The sequence below is a fragment of the Mustelus asterias genome, chromosome X (assembly GCF_964213995.1).
Source record: "Mustelus asterias chromosome X, sMusAst1.hap1.1, whole genome shotgun sequence".
NCBI lineage: Eukaryota > Metazoa > Chordata > Chondrichthyes > Carcharhiniformes > Triakidae > Mustelus > Mustelus asterias.
The window spans coordinates 2549214-2571096 of record NC_135834.1 but is presented as its reverse complement, the minus strand read 5'-3'; the positions used below and the strand labels follow the sequence as shown (position 1 = coordinate 2571096).

The window sequence follows — 21883 nt, the reverse complement described above, 5'->3', positions numbered from 1 at the left end:
TTAGGGGGATTGGCCATGCTAAATTGTCCCTTAGTGTCCAAAGATGTGCAGGTTAGGGGGATTGGCCATGCTAAATTGTCCCTTAGTGTCCAAAGATGTGCTGGTTAGGGGGATTGGCCATGCTAAATTGTCCCTTAGTGTCCAAAGATGTGCAGGTTAGGGGGATTGGCCATGCTAAATTGCCCTCGTGTCCAAAGATGTGCAGGTTGGGTGGATTGGCCATGCTAAATTGCCCCTTAGTGTCCGAAAGACGTGCTGGTTAGGGGGATTGGCCGTGCTAAATTCTCCCTCAGAGTACCCGAACAGGAGTGTGGCGACTGGGGGATTTTCACTGTAACTTCATTGCAGTGTTAATGTAAGCCGACTTGTGACACTAATAAATAAATAAACTTTCAATCAAAAATTTGTTCTCTTCTTCCAATATTGCGACAGACTGTGGTTCAGAAAGGTGAAGAGGTCAACGGCTACATCAAGGTATTCACAGGACGCAAGGTGGGAATGTTTCCAGTCAACTTCCTGGAGGAAATCTGAGCGTGCGCAAGAATCAGAAGAAGCCTCGAGATGGCTGCTTGAAATGTGTTAACAGCGCCTCACGTCTCCACCTGCGAAGGAAGCTGTCTCCTACCTGGCTATGTGGAGGGAGATGTATTTCATGGTAGTGTCCAAGTCAGTTGGAAGAAATCTTCTGGACAAAATAAAATGGAGGACTGTTGCTATGGAGATCTGAGCATACCTTGGTGTGTTAGGAAGACATTATTTTGACAAGTAAAGGATAGCTGATTTTCTTTATCTAGTTAGGGTAGCACAAACCTGCCAATTTGCATGAGAGTTCATAGAATCATAGAATCCCTACAGTGCAGAAGGAGGCCATTCGGCCCATCGAGTCTGCAGCGAACACAATCCCACCCAGGCCCTAACCCCACGCATTTACCCTAGCTCGTCCCCCTGACACTAAGGGGCAATTTAGCATGGCCAATCCGCCTAACCCGCACATCTTTGGAGTGTGATAGGAAACTGGTGCACCCGGAGGAAACCCACGCAGACACGAGGGGAATGTGCAAACTCCGCACAGACAGTGACCCAAGCCGGGAATCGAACCCGGGTCTCTGGCGCTGTGAGGCAGCAGTGCCAACCACTGTGCCACCGTGCCGCCCACTGTTGCCATTTTAATTCATCTTAAAATGTTGGCGAATAATTTCAGGTAAAAACGGGCAATGTACATTTCCACAATCCATCCCCATAACTCAAGGGCAGTTGTGGGAATTCTCTCAATGAGAAATGACAGAAGAAGGGAGTTTCCGAGTTTGGGCTGATTAAACTACAAACCGCAGACGTGAAATGACTGGAATGTGGGGCCCAGGGACTTCACTCCGCCATCTCCTGACGCCAATACAAAGGTTCGAAAGTTCGCTGGCTCCTTCCTCGTTCCGAAGAGTTCCATTTCCATTCGGGGAAATGATGAATAACACAAACGGCTCTCAGCTTGCGGAACATTCCAGCCACGAAACTGATACTTTCGGCAGCTGTTGGTGATGGAAGAATGCTTCATGGTGTCAACACAGACACTCAGAGTAAGAGGGGTGAGCCTGAACCCTTTCGCCTGAAGGATATGCTTCCCAAATGGAGGGCAAAAGCCGTATTGAGTTAGAGGGAAAACGATGGGGTCTTTTTCCCGTCCTCACTGATTCCATGCACAATGAACCCAATGTGTTCAGCACAGACTGTTGATGTGAATGGCTCTTTCAAGGAAATAAACCCTCACATACGGCTAGGCTAAGCATATTCCACTGTGAGCTATTTAGATGTGGAGATGCCGGCGTTGGACTGGGGTAAACACAGTAAGAAGTTTAACAACGCCAGGTTAAAGTCCAACAGGTTTATTTGGTAGCAAAAGCCACACAAGCTTTCGGAGCTCTAAGCCCCTTCTTCAGGTGAGAGCTATTCAGTGAGGCTATTTAGAAGCAGTGCAGTACAGGAACAGGCTCTCCAGCCCATCATGTTCTGCCCAACAGGATGCCAAATTAAACCAATCCCTTGCTCCGTACCCCTCTTTCCCTATTTCTCTGAAGGCGGCAGATAGGCAGGAGGGAATGTGGCAATTTGTGTGTGGTTTCAATCGTTGGAAAAATTCTTGAACATCCAGCTTGTCATTCGAGACCTCGCTGTGGTCCGTCACTACTTTTATTGCACACCTGTTTTTCTCCCAGCGACAGTGTTTTCCGTTCTGCTGTGAGGGTGGATTTATTTTTCCCTGGCTTCGATTGAGGAATGTTGCTTCTGGCTTGGAGTTGCTCCACCTTCGACATAGCTCGTCCCAATTTAAGTGTGTGCTCGGACGCTGCAGGGATGAACCCAGCAGTTCTGGCGGCACGGTAGCACAGTGGTTAGCACTGCTGCTTCACAGCTCCAGGGTCCCGGGTTCGATTCCCGGCTCGGGTCACTGTCTGTGTGGAGTTTGCACATTCTCCTCGTGTCTGCGTGGGTTTCCTCCGGGTGCTCGGGTTTCCTCCCACAGTCCAAAGATGTGCGGGTTAGGTTGATTGGCCAGGTTAAAAATTGCCCCTTAGAGTCCTGAGATGCGTAGGTTAGAGGGATTAGCCAGTAAAATATGTGGGGGTAGGGCCTGGGTGGGATTGTGGTCGGTGCAGACTCGATGGGCCGAATGGCCTCCTTCTGCACTGTAGGGTTTCTATGATTTCTATGATCAGTGGAGAGAGAGAGAAGACCAGTTAGCGTTTCCAGTCCGGGTGCGACTCCGCCAACTCGGGCTCGGGACGCTGGGCGAGATTCTCGGGACCTCCCCGCCCTTCAGCGTCTTTCTCGGCGGTGGGTGCTCGGGCACCGTCCGTCGGTGGCGAGATCCTCTGGTTCCGCTGCTGTCAACGGACTCCCCCCACCGTCCGCCTGTGTCAACATCACCGGGAAAGCCTCAGCAGGGGGTGCACCGTCGGTGGGACGAGAAAGTCCCACCAGCACGGACAGCTGGAGGATTTTCTCTCTCTGCGGATGCTGCCAGACCTGCTGAGTTTATCCAGCATTTTCTGTTTTTGTTTCAGATTTTCAGCATTGATTTTGATTTCATTTTGATGTATGCTCTTCACTGCTGCCCAGCTTGAAGTAAAACTCCCCTCCCCATCCCAATGAATCCTTTCCATACCTTAATAAAGTCTGCTCTTTGATGGACTGTTCTTGCCGTCTAGTTGTCTTACACTTGTTTACACATTCCTGATCTTCCTTGCCTCCTCTCAAGGGCCACAGGGCATCATCTCAGAATAAAGGGGCCCCAATTTGAGACTGGGATGAGGAGGAATTTCTTCTCTGAGGAATATGAGTCTTTGGAACTCCTTGCCACAGAGAGGTGAGGGACAGAGTCCCTTGTGTATATTTAAGGCTGAGATAGATTTTTGATCAGTAAGGGAATCAAGGGTTACGGGAGAAGGCAGGAAAGTGGATGTGAGGAATGTCGGATCAGCCATGATCCTATTGAATGGCGGAGCAGGCTCGAGACCGAATGGCCGACTCCTGTTCCTATTCCCATGTTTATTCCCACGTGGCTATTTGTAGCTCTATTCACCTCATTCACCACACCTAACCTGCACATCTTTGGACACTAAGGGACAATTTAGCACGGTCAATCCACCTAACCCGCACAACTTTGGACACTAAGGGGCAATTTAGCATGGTCAATCCACCTAACCCGCACATCTTTGGACACTAAGGGGCAATTTAGCATGGCCAATCCCCCTAACCTGCACATCTTTGGACACTAAGGGGCAATTTAGCATGGCCAATCCACCTAACCTACACACCTTTGGACACTAAGGGGCAATTTAGCATGGTCAATCCACCTAACCCGCACATCTTTGGACACTAAGGGGCAATTTAGCATGGCCAATCCACCTCACCCGCACATCTTTGGACACTAAGGGACAATTTACCCTGGCCAATCCACCTAACCTGCACATCTTTGGACACTAAGGGTCAATTTAGCATGGCCAATCCACCTAACCTACACACCTTTGGACACTAAGGGGCAATTTAGCATGGCCAATCCACCTAACCTGCACATCTTTGGACACTAAGGGGCAATTTAGCATGGCCAATCCACCTAACCCGCACATTTTTGGACACTAAGGGGCAATTTAGCATGGCCAATCCACCTAACCTACACATCTTTGGACACTAAGGGGCAATTTAGCATGGCCAATCTACTGAACCTACACAGCTTTGGACACCAAGGGACAATTTAGCATGGCCAATCCACCTAACGTGCACATCTTTGGACACTAAGGGGCAATTTAGCATGGCCAATCCACCTCACCCGCACATCTTTGGACACTAAGGGACAATTTACCCTGGCCAATCCACCTAACCTGCACATCTTTGGACACTAAGGGTCAATTTAGCATGGCCAATCCACCTAACCTACACACCTTTGGACACTAAGGGGCAATTTAGCATGGCCAATCCACCTAACCTGCACATCTTTGGACACTAAGGGGCAATTTAGCATGGCCAATCCACCTAACCCGCACATTTTTGGACACTAAGGGGCAATTTAGCATGGCCAATCCACCTAACCTACACATCTTTGGACACTAAGGGGCAATTTAGCATGGCCAATCTACTGAACCTACACAGCTTTGGACACCAAGGGACAATTTAGCATGGCCAATCCACCTAACGTGCACATCTTTGGACGCTAAGAGGCAATTTAGCATGGCCAATCCACCTAACGTGCACATCTTTGGACGCTAAGAGGCAATTTAGCATGGCCAATCCACCTAACCTGCACATCTTTGGACACCAAGGGACAATTTAGCATGGCCAATCCACCTAACCTGCACATCTTTGAACACTAAGGGGCAATTCAGCATGGCCAATCCACCCAACCTGCACATCTTTCGACTGTGGGAGGAAGCCGGAGCGCCCGGAGGAAACCCACGCAGACACGGGGAGAACATGCAGACTCCGCACAGACAGTGAACCAAGCCGGGATTCGAACCCGGGTCCCTGGCGCTGTGAGGCAGCAATGCTAACCACTGTGTCACCATGCCGCCCCAGGAAAGTTCCAGAAGATTAACAATAAGTATTCCACACCCCTGGACAGGTCGGTACCGTCAAGTGTCCGGGAAGAAAGTGATTTGTGACTTCTGAGATGATGACTGCGGAAGGAGAGCATCGAGTTGGCGTGAAGTGTCAGATAGACACCGTGGGCGGCGCAGACCCGCGTGACGTGCCCAAGATGGTGACTGGCGAATGAGGCTGTTTGATGGAATGATGTACACCCTCAAGAGGACAAACTGAGCTGAGACAGAACAGGAACAAAAGAAGTTTGGCCGTTCCAAATAACAGACTTGAAACAAAATCCATCTGAGCTGAAACAAGGCAAAAGCTTGGGCTGCAAAATCTCCCAAGTCCCAGGAGAACATTTGCACCATCTCCCATCGTGTAAAGCCATTGGCTGATGAACCATCTCGCGACTCCTCAGATACTGAAGCAGTCCAAATGCAGCAAGACCTGGACAATATCCAGGATTGGGCTGACAAGTGACAAGTAACATTCACACCACACAAGTGCCAGGCAATGACCATCCCCAATAAGAGACACTCTAACCATCGCCCCTTGACATTCAATGGTGTTACCGTCACTGAATCCCCCACTGTCAACATCCTGGGGGTTACCATTGACCAGAAACTGAACTGGACCCAGCCACATAAACACAGTGGCTACAAGAGCAGGTCAGAGGCTGGGAAACCTGCAGTGAGTAACTCACCTCCTGACTTCCCAAAGCCTGTCCACCATCGACAAGGCACAAGTCAGGAGTGTGATGGAATACTCCCCACTTGCCTGGATGGTGCGGCTCCAACAACACTCAAGAAGCTCAACACCATCCAGGACAAAGCAGCCCCGCTTGATTGGCCCCCCATCCACAAACACCCACTCCCTCCACCACCGACGCTCAGTAGCAGCAGTGTGTACCATCTACAAGATGCACTGCAGCAACTCACCAAGGCTCCTTAGGCAGCACCTTCCAAACCCAGCACCACTTCCATCTAGAAGGACAAGGGCAGCAGATACCTGGGGAACACCACCTGCGGAAGCCATTTAATCCACCACTTGCAGCAAGCAAGATGTTTGGTTAAATGTTCACCAGCAGCCAGTAGGGGGCAGCACGGTGGCACAGTGGTTAGCACTGCTGCCCCAAGGCGCCAGGGACCCGGGTTCAATTCCGGCCTCGGGTCACTGTCTGTGCGGAGTCTGCATATTCTCCCCATGTCTGCGTGGGTTCCTCCGGGTGCTCGGATTAGGTCCATTCTAAATTCTCCCTCAGTGTACCCAAACAGGAGTGTGGCGACTAGGTGATTTTCACAATAACTTCATTGCAGGGTTAATGTAAGCCTATCTGACACACTATAAGTAACATTGCGAGAATTTGACCGTTCCCCCCATGGTCACGTGATGACGATTGCCCAATGGGTTGTCTACAAATCAATGGAGGGGATTTCCTGACACCCCTGCGGCGTGTTTCCAGCTGGCGGGAGGTGGCGGGCTGTTTGCGAGCGGTGGGATTCGCTCTCCCGCCGCTGTCAATGGGATTTCTCATGGAATCCACCCCCATGCCGGCGGGAATACTGCGGCCAGGGCTGCGTTGTCGGCCGGACCAGGAGATCCTGCTGGCGTGGGCAGCTGGAAAATTCCAGCCACTACGTTTGTTCGTGATATAGAGACAGATTTCAAAGAAACACAGAGAGGGACGAATCTTCCTGTCCCGCCCGCCACAGGAATCGGAGCCGGCGAGGGGCGGACCCTGGAACGGTCCGTTGATCTCGGGCGGGACTTTCCGGTTTTGGGGCAAGCGTGGCTGGAAAATTCCGCCCTGAGGGTCAAGAGGTAGCCCGCTGAACTGTTTGGTGACGGTACCCTTCGAGAACAATTCAACGGGTGTATCCCAGTCAGTGCGGCATGACTTTGAGTGAAGCCGGGGGTGAGTGGGAAAGGGAGGGGGGTGGGTGGGAAAGGGAGGGGGGTGGGTGGGAAAGGGAGGGGTGTGGGTGGGAAAGGGAGGGGGGTGGGTGGGATTGGAATCAGGTCAGGTGATGCTGGTGTGCAAAATGTGAGCAGATGTGACTGTCACTCAGCACAATGACTTTGCTAGTTTAAATCATTCTGTGTTGTCTGTGGAATACTGTGTACAGTTCTGGTCACCCTATTATAGAAAGGATATTATTAAACTAGAAAGAGTGCAGAAAAGATTTACTAGGATGCTACCGGGACTTGATGGTTTGAGTTATAAGGAGAGGCTGAATAGACTGGGACTTTATTCTGTGCAGCGTAGGAGTCTTAGGGGTGACCTTATAGAGGTTTATAAAATAATGAGGGGCACAGATCAGCTAGATAGTCAATATCTTTTCCCAAAGGTAGGGGAGTCTAAAACTAGAGGGCATAGGTTTAAGGTGAGAGGGGAGAGATACAAAAGTGTCCAGAGGGGCATTTTTTCACACAGAGGGTGGTGAGTGTCTGGAACAAGCTGCCAGAGGTAGTAGTAGAATCATAGAAACCCTACAGTGCGGAAGGAGGCCATTCGGCCCATCAAGTCTGCACTGACCACAATCCCACCCAGGCCCTACCCCCATATCCCTACATATTTACCCACTAATCCCACGCATCTCAGGACTCTAAGGGGCAATTTTTAACCTGACCAATCAACCTAACCAGCACATCTTTGGACTGTGGGAGGAAACCGGAGCACCCGGAGGAAACCCACGCAGACACGGGGAGAATGTGCAAACTCCACACAGACAGTGACCCAAGCCAGGAATCGAACCCAGGTCCCTAGAGCTGTGAAGCAGCAGTGCTAACCACTGTGCTACCATGTCGCGGGTACAATTTTGTCTTTTAAAAAGAGTTGAGACAGTTACATGGGTAAGATGGGTATCGAGGGATATGGGCCAAATGCGGGCAATTGGGACTAGCTTAGGGGTTTAGAAAAAAAGGGGGGCATGGACAGGTTGGGCCGAAGGACCTGTTTCCATGCTGTAAACCTCTATGGCTCTATGACTCTAAGGGACAATTTAGCATGGCCAATCCACCTAACCTGCACATCTTTGGACACTAAGGGGCAATTTAGCATGGCCAATCCACCTAACCTGCACATCTTTGGATACTAAGGGGCAATTTAGCATGGCCAATCCACCTAACCTGCACATCTTTGGACACAAAGGGGCAATTTAGCATGGCCAATCCACCTAACCTACACATCTTTGGATACTAAGGGGCAATTTAACATGGCCAATCCACCTAACCTGCACATCTTTGGACACTAAGGGGCAATTTAACATGGCCAATCCACCTAACCTACACATCTTTGGATACTAAGGGGCAATTTAACATGGCCAATCCACCTAACCTGCACATCTTTGGACACTAAGGGGCAATTTAACATGGCCAATCCACCTAACCTACACATCTTTGGATACTAAGGGGCAATTTAGCATGGCCAATCCACCTAACCTACACATCTTTGGACTCTAAGGGACAATTTAGCATGGCCAATCCACCTAACCTGCACATCTTTGGACACAAAGGGGCAATTTAGCATGGCCAATCCACCTAACCTACACATCTTTGGACTCTAAGGGACAATTTAGCATGGCCAATCCACGTAACCTGCACATCTTTGGACACAAAGGGGCAATTTAGCATGGCCAATCCACCTAACCTGCACATCTTTGGACACTAAGGGGCAATTTAGCATGGCCAATCCACCTAACCTGCACATCTTTGGACACTAAGGGGCAATTTAGCATGGCCAATCCACCTAACCTACACATCTTTGGATACTAAGGGGCAATTTAACATGGCCAATCCACCTAACCTGCACATCTTTGGACACTAAGGGGCAATTTAACATGGCCAATCCACCTAACCTACACATCTTTGGATACTAAGGGGCAATTTAACATGGCCAATCCACCTAACCTGCACATCTTTGGACACTAAGGGGCAATTTAACATGGCCAATCCACCTAACCTACACATCTTTGGATACTAAGGGGCAATTTAGCATGGCCAATCCACCTAACCTACACATCTTTGGACTCTAAGGGACAATTTAGCATAGAACATAGAACATAGAACATTACAGCGCAGAACAGGCCCTTCGGCCCACGATGTTGCACCGACCAGTTAAAAAAAAAACTGTGACCCTCCAACCTAAACCAATTTCTTTTCGTCCATGAACCTATCTATGGATCTCTTAAACGCCCCCAAACTAGGCGCATTTACAACTGATGCTGGCAGGGCATTCCAATCCCTCACCACCCTCTGGGTAAAGAACCTACCCCTGACATCGGTTCTATAACTACCCCCCCTCAATTTAAAGCCATGCCCCCTCGTGCTGGATTTCTCCATCAGAGGAAAAAGGCTATCACTATCCACCCTATCTAAACCTCTAATCATCTTATATGTTTCAATAAGATCCCCTCTTAGCCGCCGCCTTTCCAGCGAAAACAATCCCAAATCCCTCAGCCTCTCCTCATAGGATCTCCCCTCCATACCAGGCAACATCCTGGTAAACCTCCTCTGCACCCTCTCCAAAGCCTCCACATCCTTCCTGTAATGTGGGGACCAGAACTGCACACAGTACTCCAAGTGCGGCCGCACCAGAGTTGTGTACAGTTGCAACATAACGCTACGACTCCTAAATTCAATCCCCCTACCAATAAACGCCAAGACACCATATGCCTTCTTAACAACCTTATCTACTTGATTCCCAACTTTCAGGGATCTATGCACACATACACCTAGATCCCTCTGCTCCTCCACACTATTCAAAGTCCTCCCGTTAGCCCTATACTCAACACATCTGTTATTCCTACCAAAGTGAATTACCTCACACTTCTCCGCATTAAACTCCATCCGCCACCTCTCGGCCCAACTTTGCAACCTGTCTAAGTCTTCCTGCAAACTACGACACCCTTCCTCACTGTCTACCACACCACCGACTTTGGTGTCATCAGCAAATTTGCTAATCCACCCAACTATACCCTCATCCAGATCATTAATAAATATTACAAACAGCAGTGGCCCCAAAACAGATCCCTGAGGTACACCACTTGTAACCGCACTCCATGATGACTCCATTTAGCATGGCCAATCCACCTAACCTGCACATCTTTGGACACAAAGGGGCAATTTAGCATGGCCAATCCACCTAACCTACACATCTTTGGACTCTAAGGGGCAATTTAGCATGGCCAATCCACCTAACCTACACATCTTTGGACTCTAAGGGGCAATTTAGCATGGCCAATCCACCTAACCTACACATCTTTGGACACTAAGGGACAATTTAGCATGGCCAATCCACGTAACCTGCACATCTTTGGACACAAAGGGGCAATTTAGCATGGCCAATCCACCTAACCTACACATCTTTGGACACTAAGGGACAATTTAGCATGGCCAATCCACCCTAACCTACACATCTTTGGACACTAAGGGACAATTTAGCATGGCCAATCCACCCTAACCTACACATCTTTGGACACTAAGGGACAACTTAGCATGGCCAATCCACCCTAACCTACACATCTTTGGACACGAAGGGGCAATTTAGCATGGCCAATCCACCTAACCTGCACATCTTTGAACACTAAGGGACAATTTAACATGGCCAATCCACCTAACCTGCACATCTTTGGAGTGTGGGAGGAAATCGGAGCACCCGGAGGAAACCCACGCAGACACGGGGAGAACGTGCAGACTCCACACAGACAGTGACCCGAGCCGGGAATCGAACCCGGGTCCCTGGCGCTGTGAGGCAGCGGTGCCAACCACTGTGCCACTGTGTCAATATTAAATCAAGCGAGCAGAACCGTGTTTCGAGCTAGCGCTAATAAAAAGCGAGATAAGAAACATGCAGTGCATATGGATATCAGCATGGTGAGATACAGCACCCTGGATCTGGGAGTCTCGGTTCATTAGACGGTGAATTCATTGCCTCTGCTGGTGAAATGGATATTTCCCTGCATTCGCCATCCTCTCCTTTTATTTTTTATTGATGTCACAAGTAGGCTTACATTAACACTGCAGTGAAGTTACTGTGAAAATCCCCGAGTCGCCACACTCCGGCACCTGTTCGGGTACACTGAGGGAGAATATAGCATGGCCGATACACCTAACCTGTATGTCTTTCAGACTGCGGGAGGAAACCGGAGCACCCGGAGGAAACCCACGCAGACACGGGGAGAACGTGCAGACTCCGCACAGACAGTGACCCAAACTGGGAATCGAACCCGGATCCCTGGCGCTGTGAGGCAGCAGTGCCAACCGCTGTGCTGTCCCCTTGTACCGTACCGCCCACTGAGCAACCTCCTAAATATGGAGGAAAGAAGCTGTTTTCTTTTTGAAAGCAGCACCTGTTGGTCACATCAAACGTCAGGGGTTAAAGGGCTATTCTTGGAGGGGGCAGTTGGATGGGATCAAATCTTTCAGCACCAGATTAAATCAGTGACGTGTCTCGGGATGAATGCCTGACCCGATTTACAAAATCGGCTTTACTCTCGTCGAACTCCATCTCTCGGAAAAGCTGGCAGAACAATCCGGAAATATATCTTGCTGCTTTATATATGAACATAAAAATATTGCTGAGCAAAGCTTGTGTGAACCAAGTTACTCGTAACACTTCTCTCTGTCGATTAACGTTTGAGCTTCTCGGTCACAGTTCAGTAAAGGAGACACGAGATCTGCTTGTTCATAAACTACCTTCATTTCTTTGATCCAACTCCACACACAAATCCCCACCAATACCCAGTGCCACCTGTAGCCTTTTTATAGATCAGTGACTTCTATTAGATAATTGACATCAAATTAGCACTTGATAGGATGGTCTGTTAACCCATTCCTTACAATTGGGACCTAAAGTTTATGGGTTATGCCAGGATCATGCCCGCCAGTGCCCTACGACCCAGATCGCCACCCCCGCGCCATGGAATTGGTGTGCTTTATGAGGATACCACCCCATTTGCCTGGGGACTGCATTCTTACGGGCATTTCTTGGGCATCCGCGTGCCTTCTGAGGACCCATTGCTTGCCAACTATGGAAACGGTAGGTGGGCAGAGCTGCCCACCATTGCCCTATTTGATGCCCATTGTGGCAGGGCCGATACTGGAATGGATATTCTCATTGTCTCTATTCAGGTGCCAAATAGAAGTTAGCTTTTACGTGTGCATTATGCTGTAAATGGCAGAACACTTCGGAACATTAACATACAGAGGGATCTGGGCGTGCAGATCCACAGTTCCCTCAAAGTGGCAACACAGGTGGCCAAGGTGATTAAGAAGGCATGATTGCCTTCATTCGCCGGGGCATTGAGTCCAAGAGTTGGGATATCATGTTGCAGCTATATAAAACCTTGGCTAGGCCGCATTTAGAGTATTGCGTGCAGTTCTGGTCACCACACTACCAGAAGGATGTGGAAGCTTTGGAGAGAGTGCAGAGAAGGTTCACCAGGATGTTGCCTGGTCTTGAGGGTGTTGGCTATGAGGAGAGGTTGAATAAACTGGGATTGTTTTCACTGGAAAGACGGAGGCTGAGGGGAGACCTGGTCTACAAAATGATGAGAGGCACAGACAGGGTGGAGAGTCAGAGGCTTTTTCCCCAGGGTGGAAGTGTCAATTACAAGGGGCACAGGTTCAAGGTGAGGGGGGAAAGTTTAAGGGAGATGTGCGGGGGAGGTTTTTCACACAGAGAGTGGTGGGTGTCTGGAACTCCCTGCCAGAGGAGGTGGTGGAAGCAGCAACATTAGTGACATTTAAGAGGTATCTGGATGGGTCCATGAATAGGGAGGGAATAGAGGGATACGGACTAAGGGCAGGGAGTTTTTTTTTAGTTCGGGCATCATGATCGGCACGGGCCTGGAGGGGGCCGAAGGGCCTGTTCCTGTGCTGTACTTTTCTTTATTCTTTGTTTTATCGGGCACAGGTGGAAGATGTGCCCTTCCCAAGACCAGGTAGTGTGTTTCCACGGAGGCTGGCAGCCAGTGGTGCCCCTCTCCCCACTTCCCCCCCCCATTTCCCCAGCCTATTTCTACCCTGTCTAACCCTGTTAGAATTTTATAAGTTCCTATAAGATCCCCTCTCACTCTTCTAAACTCCCCTCGATGTCCCTCCCCCCCCCCGGTGTCCCTCCACCCGATGTCCCTTCCTCCCCCAATGTCCCTCCCTCCTCCCGATGTCCCTCCTCGATGTCCCTCCCCTCGATGTCCCTCCTTGATGTCCCCCCCCCCCACCCCCCCTCCCAATGTGGGGGGAATCTTGTGGCCCGAGTCGGGAATTCGCTTTGCTGCCTGAGTCACAGCTGGACACTTGAACATTTTAGCACAGGGTATGGAGCGGAAATCGCTGCCCAGCTATTTTTGTGATGTTAAAGGGGCTGGAAAAAGGATGCATAGCTCTCCCCTCCCCTCCCTCCCCTCTCTCAGACAGCTTCCCCATGGGTAACTGAAAATGGCACTGACCGATGCTCACTGCCTCTATGCCACCATAGCTGCAGTGTTTGCCAACTTCATGATGATAATAGTGCAATTGCTCCATATATCTTTAATGGGAATGTTTAAAATTCAGCCATTTTCTACAGGCAGTCAGTATGTCTGGCAGGAATACAGCTCAGATGCTGGGGCAGCAGGTTAATTACTCGGTTTAGCCATGTAACGGTTACTAAGATAGAGCTAATGAACTTTTGTTTACAAAAAGAAAAGGTCCCCTGGGGTTTTTGATCAGGTTGATTGAAAGGGTCATGAGTTATCGGTCAGGAGCTGATGTGGATGATGGGAAGAGGGAGCAGGAGATAAAGCTTTTCAGTTCTGGCTGGGAATTGTTTGAAGACAGACTCTCTCTGAAAGCCTCAAGACTGTCTACACTATTATAGCAAATATATTTATGGATGCTAACTGTATTTAAAGTGGCATTTGACGCTGTAAGAGGAATGTTGCTTATTTGGAACAGAAACCGTGATAAATTAGAAATGAAAGTTGCTTCCTTGACTTTTAAAATGTTGTTCAATTGTCTTTTGTAGAGTTATATTTGAAATGTGTAATGAAATAAAGTTTGTTTTACTATAAAAGATCCCTAATTTGTCAGTGGAATTACTCCTGGAACAAAGTATCCTAACCACAGATTAATGCCAAAATCGAAAAACTGTTAGGGTCCACTCTGGCTTTCTAATATACCTTGGGGTTTCTGGCCTGGGATTCTCACACACGGGAAACTCTATTCACATCAGCCAACATCTGCGAGAAAGTTTAAAATAAGTCGAATCGCTCACACCACCCATTCCCCCACTTACCCAGTAGCTCACTCCTTAATTCCCTCAGACTCATAGAACCGTAGAGGAGGCCATTCCAAATCATTGCATCACAGAACAGTCTCGCCTGACCTTCCTGCTGGCATCCTGCCACGCATCTCCTGCTTGGCCACTGGACGCTTGTCCAGGATAACAGTTTCACCTCATTGGCACTGGCAACTTGTGCAGTGTTGGCGTATCAATTCTCAAGCAGAGCTCATATCAGAAGCAAGGTGAAAACTGGCTTCTTAATAATTTAATCCCATTCATATGGGTGGCACATTGGCACAGTGGTTAGCACTGCTGCCTCACAGCACCAGGGACCCTGGTTCAATTCACGGATTGGGTCGCTGGTCTATGTGGAGTCTGCACATCCTCCCCGTGTCTGCGTGAGTTTCCTCCGGGTGCTCCGGTTTCCTCCCAAAGATGTGCAGGTTAGGTGGATTGGCCATGCTAAATTGCCCCTTAGTGTGCAAAAGTACGCAGGTTAGGTGGATTGGCCATACTAAATTGCCCCTCAGGGTGTGTCCAAAGATGTGCAGGTTAGGTGGATTGGCTATGCTAAATTGTCCCTTAGTGTCCAAAGATGTGTAGGTTAGGTGGATTGGCCATGCTAAATTGTCCCTTAGTGTCCAAAGATGTGTAGGTTAGATGAATTGGCCATGCTAAATTGTCCCTTAGTGTCCAAAGATGTGTAGGTTAGGTGGATTGGCCATGCTAAATTGTCCCTTAGTGTCCAAAGATGTGTATGTTGGGTGGATTGGCCATGCTAAATTCATAGAATCTACAGTGCAGAAGGAGGCCATTTGGCCCATCGAGTCTTCACCGACCGCAATCCCACCCAGGTCCTATTCCCATATATTTACCCTATCTCGTCCCCCTGACACTAAGGGCAATCTAGCATGGCCAATCCACCTAATCTGTAAATCTTTAGACTGTGGGATGAAACCGGAGCACTTGGAGGAAACCCACGCAGACACGGGGAGAATGTGCAGACTCCACACAGGCAGTGACCCGAGGCTGGAATCGAACCCGGGTCCCTGGCGTTGTGGGGCAGGAGTGTTAACCACTGTGCCACCGTGCCACACTAATTGCCCGAGTGTCCAAAGATGTGCAGATTAGGGGGATTGGCCGTGCTAAATTGGCCCTTAGTGCCCAAAGATGTGTAGGTTAGGTGGATTGGTTATGCTAAGTTGCCCCTTAGTGCCCAAAGATGTGTAGGTTAGGTGGATTGGCCATGCTAAATTGCCCCTTAGTGCCCAAAGATGTGTAGGTTAGGTGGATTGGTTATGCTAAATTGCCCCTTAGTGCCCAAAGATGTGTAGGTTAGGTGGATTGGCCATGCTAAATTGCCCCTTAGTGTCCAAAGATGTGTAGGTTAGGTGGATTGGCCATGCTAAATTGCCCCTTAGTATCCAAAGATGTGTAGGTTAGGTGGATTGGTTATGCTAAATTGCCCCTTAGTGTCCAAAGATGTGTAGGTTAGGTGGATTGGCCATGCTAAATTGCCCCTTAGTATCCAAAGATGTGTAGGTTAGGTGGATTGGCCATGCTAAATTGCCCCTTAGTATCCAAAGATGTGTAGGTTAGGTGGATTGGTTATGCTAAATTGCCCCTTAGTGTCCAAAGATGTGTAGGTTAGGTGGATTGGCCATGCTAAATTGCCCCTTAGTATCCAAAGATGTGTAAGTTAGGTGGATTGGTTATGCTAAATTGGACATTAAGGGTCAATTTAGCATGGCCAATCCACCTAACCTGCACATCTTTGGAATGTGGGAGGAAACCCACGCAGACACGGGGAGAATGTGCAGACTCCACACAGACAGTGACCCGAGGCCGGAATTGAACCTGGGTGCTGCTCGTTGAGGTGCAAGAGTTCATTCCTCTCAGTGTGTTTCAAGAAAATGCAAACGTCAAGGCAGCTGCTTGCTTAAAGTCATGTTTGCCGACTCTCACCTTTGACTGGGGGTGGCAGAGAAGTATCGGAAAGGTTTGTACCACACCCTGGTGAGCCGGATTGGCACAGTACAGTGGGCAAACTGGCATGAGATCACAAATCGCCAGCCACCGACAAACGTGGAGGATTTATTCTTCAGCTGGACACTTGGGGAAGCAGGCAGTCCTGCCATCCGTGGTGCCAGTCTTGGATCACTGCTGCCCTCTCCTGGTTTGCAAATGAAAGGCTTCACCAAGGGCACAGACACTTGTACCCGCTGCCGGGGGTTAAATGGGCAGCTGGGTGAAGAGAGGACAATCGGGTGGTACTTTACCCACTGCGACGCCACCCTAGGGCAGTCGATTTGGCATCTCCTGGTGGCACTCTTCCTCGGGCGTGCGAGTGGCATGCATTGTGAGGCCTTTGGACAGTTTAGAAAATTAGGACAAATAAAATCAGCCAATGGGAGTGGCTAAATCTTTTATTTCTCTTCTTAATTACAAAATGTAACGATGGAAGAGGAGATTATGTGTACATATACAACTCCGTCATACACTGAGCTCAGTATACAGATAGAAAACACAGCAAAACTCCTTCCCTTCACCTGCGTCACCTCCCTCCAACTCAACAGAGGGATTCCACCGATGCCAAGGTGGGCAGGTGGTGCCCACAGCTCGATCGGGCCCCATATCTGGGAGGATGGGGTGACCGGAATGACTCCTGTTGTCCCTCCCCTCTCCTCGAATGAGCCTCTTCCTTATAACATCCAGGATTTAAGACTTAATTTTACGCTCCCTACTAATCAAGGAAGCCAGGCAGAAAGGAATGCCAAGGAATCCCGAACTACATTCGATGCCCTGTTGTCATCAAGAGAGCCTCAATGTCACCTTTGACCCGGAAGAGTCCTTATCTGTCTATTTTAGATGTGGCTTCTTCCCATTCACTCAATTTTCCAAACAAAGCTTTATTCGAAACACAGAGTCCAAACCAGTCACCAATTCCATTTTATTCCAGTAGATAGACCATTAACCCCTGTCCCCCTCCTCACTCCCATTATTATATTATATATGAATCCCAATGAAGTAAAATTATTATTAATTCTCTTTGGCAATATGCCACTTCAATATCCACCTCTCAAATACCTATGTACAATAAATTCTGAGGAGGCCCAGCACCTTGCATTCACTCCCACTGCGAATAACTCCACACCACCCAATCCCATTACGTCCCTCTCTTGTAGAGTGTTGCGGTTCTACGCAATGAATACCAAGACTTAATGGTTCCCAATGACTTGAGTTTTCATTGCTTATATTGGACAGAATCTGCCCAGTGCCCACCAGGCAAGCTCACCATGCCACGTTATCAACTCCGAAAGGCTCCAATTTTTATCTGGTTGCCGAGGTTTGGGTTATCGAGTGGGCTGAGGTGCATATCTTACAGGGTGACCATGTTGCATGAGGGGACTTAAGAAATTCGAATGTGGACGTTCGATTTCTTGAAGGCGGGGAGGCTAAATGAATGTTGTATAACATTACTCTCAGTAGGCTGGTCAGTGTTCTAGATATCTTCCTTCGAAGTAAGTTCTCCTCAGAGGGAGGAAGAAATACTCAGAGAATATCACCGCCTGTCAATTAAATGGAAACGTTCAAAGAACATGCAATTAGATAATTGACCCAAAAGCATGCAAGTTCATTCCGCGGGGATACTTTGGGTCATTTTCAAGGCCAGCTCAAGTTATCGCATGGTAGTGTCAGAGCAATAAGCGTGTCGTCGTGATTCCCAGAGATTCTCGGATCAGAAAGGTTGAAGGCTTACATGTTAAAGCATTGATTGGACCAAAGTCTGTCACCAGGAAAGAGAGAGAAAGGTTGCGGAATCTGGGAGGTGAAAGGTGGGGGGAGGGGGGGATTGTGGGGGGAGGCGGGTAGGGGGTTGTTGGAGAGTGTTGAACAACGCGCTAAAGGGTCCGGCAAAGTAAAAGTTCCCATAGACAAAAAGAGTGTTAGCGGATCGAAGAATCTGGCGTCTTCGAAGTGAAGAATCCCACAGGTTGGAGAGTTCCGAGACGATGCGGTTGATAGTCCGAAGAATCAGACGGAAGAGTCTGGCGTGCTAATCTCACTTTTTGGATCCAGCTGATTTGGTGGAGGGGCCCATCAGCATTGGCGACTGGTTTTTGTGGGTGATCTTAATCTGGAGGAGAGACAAGAAAAAGAAAGCCGTGAGTGAGATCAACACCATCATCTTCCAGCAACCAAACAATCGCCTTCAGTTTCACCCAGGGTGGCGGGAGTCTGGAATGGGGCTGTACAACAAAGAACAAAGAACATAGAGAATAAAGATCAAAGAACAAAGAACATAAAGAACAAAGAACAAAAGAACAAAGAGAACAAAGAAAAGTACATCACAGGAACAGGCTCTTCGGCCCTCCAAGCCCGTGCTGATCATGATGCCCGAACCATGGACCCCCTATTCCCTCCCTATTCATGTCCCCATCCAGATGCCTCTTAAATGTTGCTAATGTGCCTCTTCCACCACCTCCTCTGGCAGCGCGTTCCAGGCACCCACCACTCTCTGCATGAAAAACTTCCCCCGCACATCTCCCTTAAACTTTCCCCCTCTCACCTTGAACCTGTGCCCCTTGTAATTGACACTTCCACCCTGGGGAAAAAGCCTCTGACTATCCACCCCGTCTCTGCCTCTCATCATTTTGTAGACCAGGTCTCCCCTCAGCCTCCGTCTTTCCAGTGAAAACAATCCTAGTTTATTCAACCTCTCCTCATAGCCAACACCCTCGAGACCAGGCAACATCCTGGTGAACCTTCTTTGCATTCTCTCCAAAGCTTCCACGTCCTTCTGGTAGTGTGGTGACCAGAACTGCACACAATACTCCAAATGCGGCCTAACCAAGGTTTTATATAGCTGCAACATGATATCCCAACTCTTGAGTTCAATGCCCTGGCCAATGAAGGCAAGCGTGCCATATGCCTTCTTAATCACCTTGGGCACCTGTGTTGCCACTTTTAGGGGATTGTGGACCTGCATGCCCAGATCCCTCTGTATGTGGGATCTGGGATGGAGAGGATCCTGAGAGATTGATGGAGAGGATCCTGAGAGACAGGATTTATGATCATCTAGAGAAGTTTAGTATGATCAAAAGTAGTCAGCACGGCTTTGTCAAGGGCAGATCATGCCTTACGAGCCTGGTTGAGTTCTTTGAAAATGTGACCAAACACATTGACGAAGGAAGAGCGGTGGATGTGGTCTATATGGACTTCAGCAAGGCGTTCGATAAGGTCCCCCATGCAAGACTTCTTGAGAAAGTGAGAGGGCATGGGATCCAAGGGGCTGTTGCCTTGTGGATCCAGAACTGGCTTGCCTGCAGAAGGCAGAGAGTGGCTGTGGAGGGGTCTTTCTCTGCGTGGAGGTCAGTGACCAGTGGAGTGCCCCAGGGATCTGTTCTGGGACCCTTGCTGTTTGTCATTTTCATAAATGACCTGGATGAGGAAGTGGAGGGATGGGTTGGTAAGTTTGCTGACGACACCAAGGTAGGTGGTGTTGTGGATAGTTTGGAGGGATGTCAGAAGTTGCAGCGAGACATAGATAGAATGCAAGACTGGGCGGAGAAGTGGCAGATGGACTTCAACCCGGATAAGTGTGTAGTGATCCATTTTGGCAGATCCAATGGGATGAAGCAGCAGTATAATATGAAGGGTACCATTCTTAGCAGTGTAGAGGATCAGAAGGACCTTGGGGTCCGGGTCCATAGGACTCTTAAATCGGCCTCGCAGGTGGAGGATGCGGTCAAGAAGGCGTACGGCGTACTAGCCTTCATTAATCGAGGGATTGAGTTTAGGAGTCGGGAGATAATGCTGCAGCTTTATAGGACCCTGGTTAGACCCCACTTGGAGTACTGCGCGCAGTTCTGGTCACCTCATTACAGGAAAGATGTTGAAGCCATTGAAAGGGTGCAGAGGAGATTTACAAGGATGTTGCCTGGATTGGGGGGCATGCCTTATGAGGATAGGTTGAGGGAGCTTGGTCTCTTCTCCCTGGAGAGACGAAGGATGAGAGGTGACCTGATAGAGGTTTACAAGATGTTGAGAGGTCTGGATAGGGTAGACTCTCAGAGGCTATTTCCAAGGGCTGAAATGGTTGCTACGAGAGGACACAGGTTTAAGGTGCTGGGGGGTAGGTACAGAGGAGATGTCAGGGGTAAGTTTTTCACTCAGAGGGTGGTGGGTGAGTGGAATCGGCTGACGTCGGTGGTGGTGGAGGCAAACTCGTTGGGGTCTTTTAAGAGACTTCTGGATGAGTACATGGGATTTAATGGGATTGAGGGCTATAGATAGACCTAGAGGTAGGGATATGATCGGCGCAACTTGTGGGCCGAAGGGCCTGTTTGTGCTGTGGCTTTCTATGTTCTATGTTAATGTTCCTAAGGGTTCTGCCATTTACAACATAATTCAAAGTTGTTAAGGTAGGAAACCCCACAACCTTTAAAAAGTACGTGGATGAGCACTTGAAATGTCATAACATTCAAGGCTACGGGCCAAGTGTTGGAAAGTGGAATCAGTATATATTTAGTGTAGTTTTGTCGGTGCAGGTTCGATGGGCTGAAGGGCCTCTTCTGTACTGTATGTCTCTACGACTGTCTATGATTCTATACCATCTTCGGCACCCCTTGCATTGAATCTCATTTGAAGTATTTGAGGAATGAAATACAATGTTTGCTGCCTCCTCCATGTTAGCTAGAGTTTCAGCAGCCAAAGTACTTTGAACAACCCTTCTTTATCTTTTCAGCTTCCCAAGTTGAAGGACCTTGCCAATTCTTACGCGTCAGAAATATTATAACAACTGAACACTCATCAGGATGATTAGCACGTGGAATGTTGCTAAAAAATGGCTAGTTCCATGTTCCTTAGAAATGAAGTACGCAATTCTCCAGATAAAGTTGTTGTGAAGTTGAGTTTGTGAAGTGTGGTCCCTTTAAAAGCGGGTTTAGTGTTGGATGTTTAAAATGCAGAGGCAGACAGGGTACACAGATTGCAACATTGCCTTGGCAACAGGCTTTGCAGGCTTTTGAATTTGGGCAGCCTATCAGTTTAAAGAAGACACTCAGCTGTCAGGAACCTATCAAATCTGAATTTATTGTTGTTCAGAACATCAGACCAATCCTGGTGTAGGAAAAATGATAGGTCATCACAGTTATAAAGAGAAACTCAACTGCCCGCCTGCAGTTCAACTGAAGGGCTGCCACCTCTCAACACCGAGAGAGGGAAAGAGCAGCGCCCTGTCAGCTAAAAATATCTCTTCAGAGAGCTTTCCATCTACCGAACAAAAGGATATCAAATCAAAAAGAGCTTAAAGACAGCGGAATCGCCAGAAGAGCGCCAAAGATTTGATTTATTATTGTCGCATGTATTGGGATACAGTGAAAAGTATTGTTTCTTGCGCGCTATACAAAGCATACCGTTCATAGAGAAGGATACAAGAGAGTGCAGAATGTAGTGTTACAGTCATAGCTAGGGTGTAGAGAAAGATCAACTTAATGCAAGGTAAGTCCATTCAAAAGTCTGATGGCAGCAGGGAAGAAGCTG

At 48.7% G+C, this 21883-nt stretch overlaps 2 protein-coding genes across 13 annotated transcripts in view; one reads left to right on the top strand and one right to left on the bottom strand.

The window, feature by feature from the left end:
- Nucleotides 1–3184, top strand: part of stac3 (SH3 and cysteine rich domain 3) — a 79127-nt gene extending 75943 nt beyond the window's left edge. For 2 of the 12 annotated variants that reach the window (XR_013495826.1, XR_013495830.1), the window contains 2 exons: nucleotides 433–799; nucleotides 2685–3184. Coding sequence is in view for 2 of the 12 variants with exons in the window: in XM_078201210.1 (XP_078057336.1) it covers nucleotides 433–531 (99 nt within the window). In the remaining 10 variants the exon portion in view is untranslated. Of the gene's footprint in view, nucleotides 1–432 lie in introns of all 12 variants that reach the window. The other 10 variants (XR_013495825.1, XR_013495829.1, XR_013495824.1 and 7 more) reach the window with 6 other exon arrangements.
- A 13563-nt stretch (nucleotides 3185–16747) lies between these two features.
- Nucleotides 16748–21883, bottom strand: part of LOC144481840 (diacylglycerol kinase beta-like) — a 63395-nt gene continuing 58259 nt past the window's right edge. Inside the window, exon 8 of the mRNA XM_078200993.1 lies at nucleotides 16748–18476. Coding sequence (XP_078057119.1) covers nucleotides 18402–18476 — 75 coding nt within the window. The 3' untranslated portion in view covers nucleotides 16748–18401. The remainder of the gene's footprint in view (nucleotides 18477–21883) is intronic.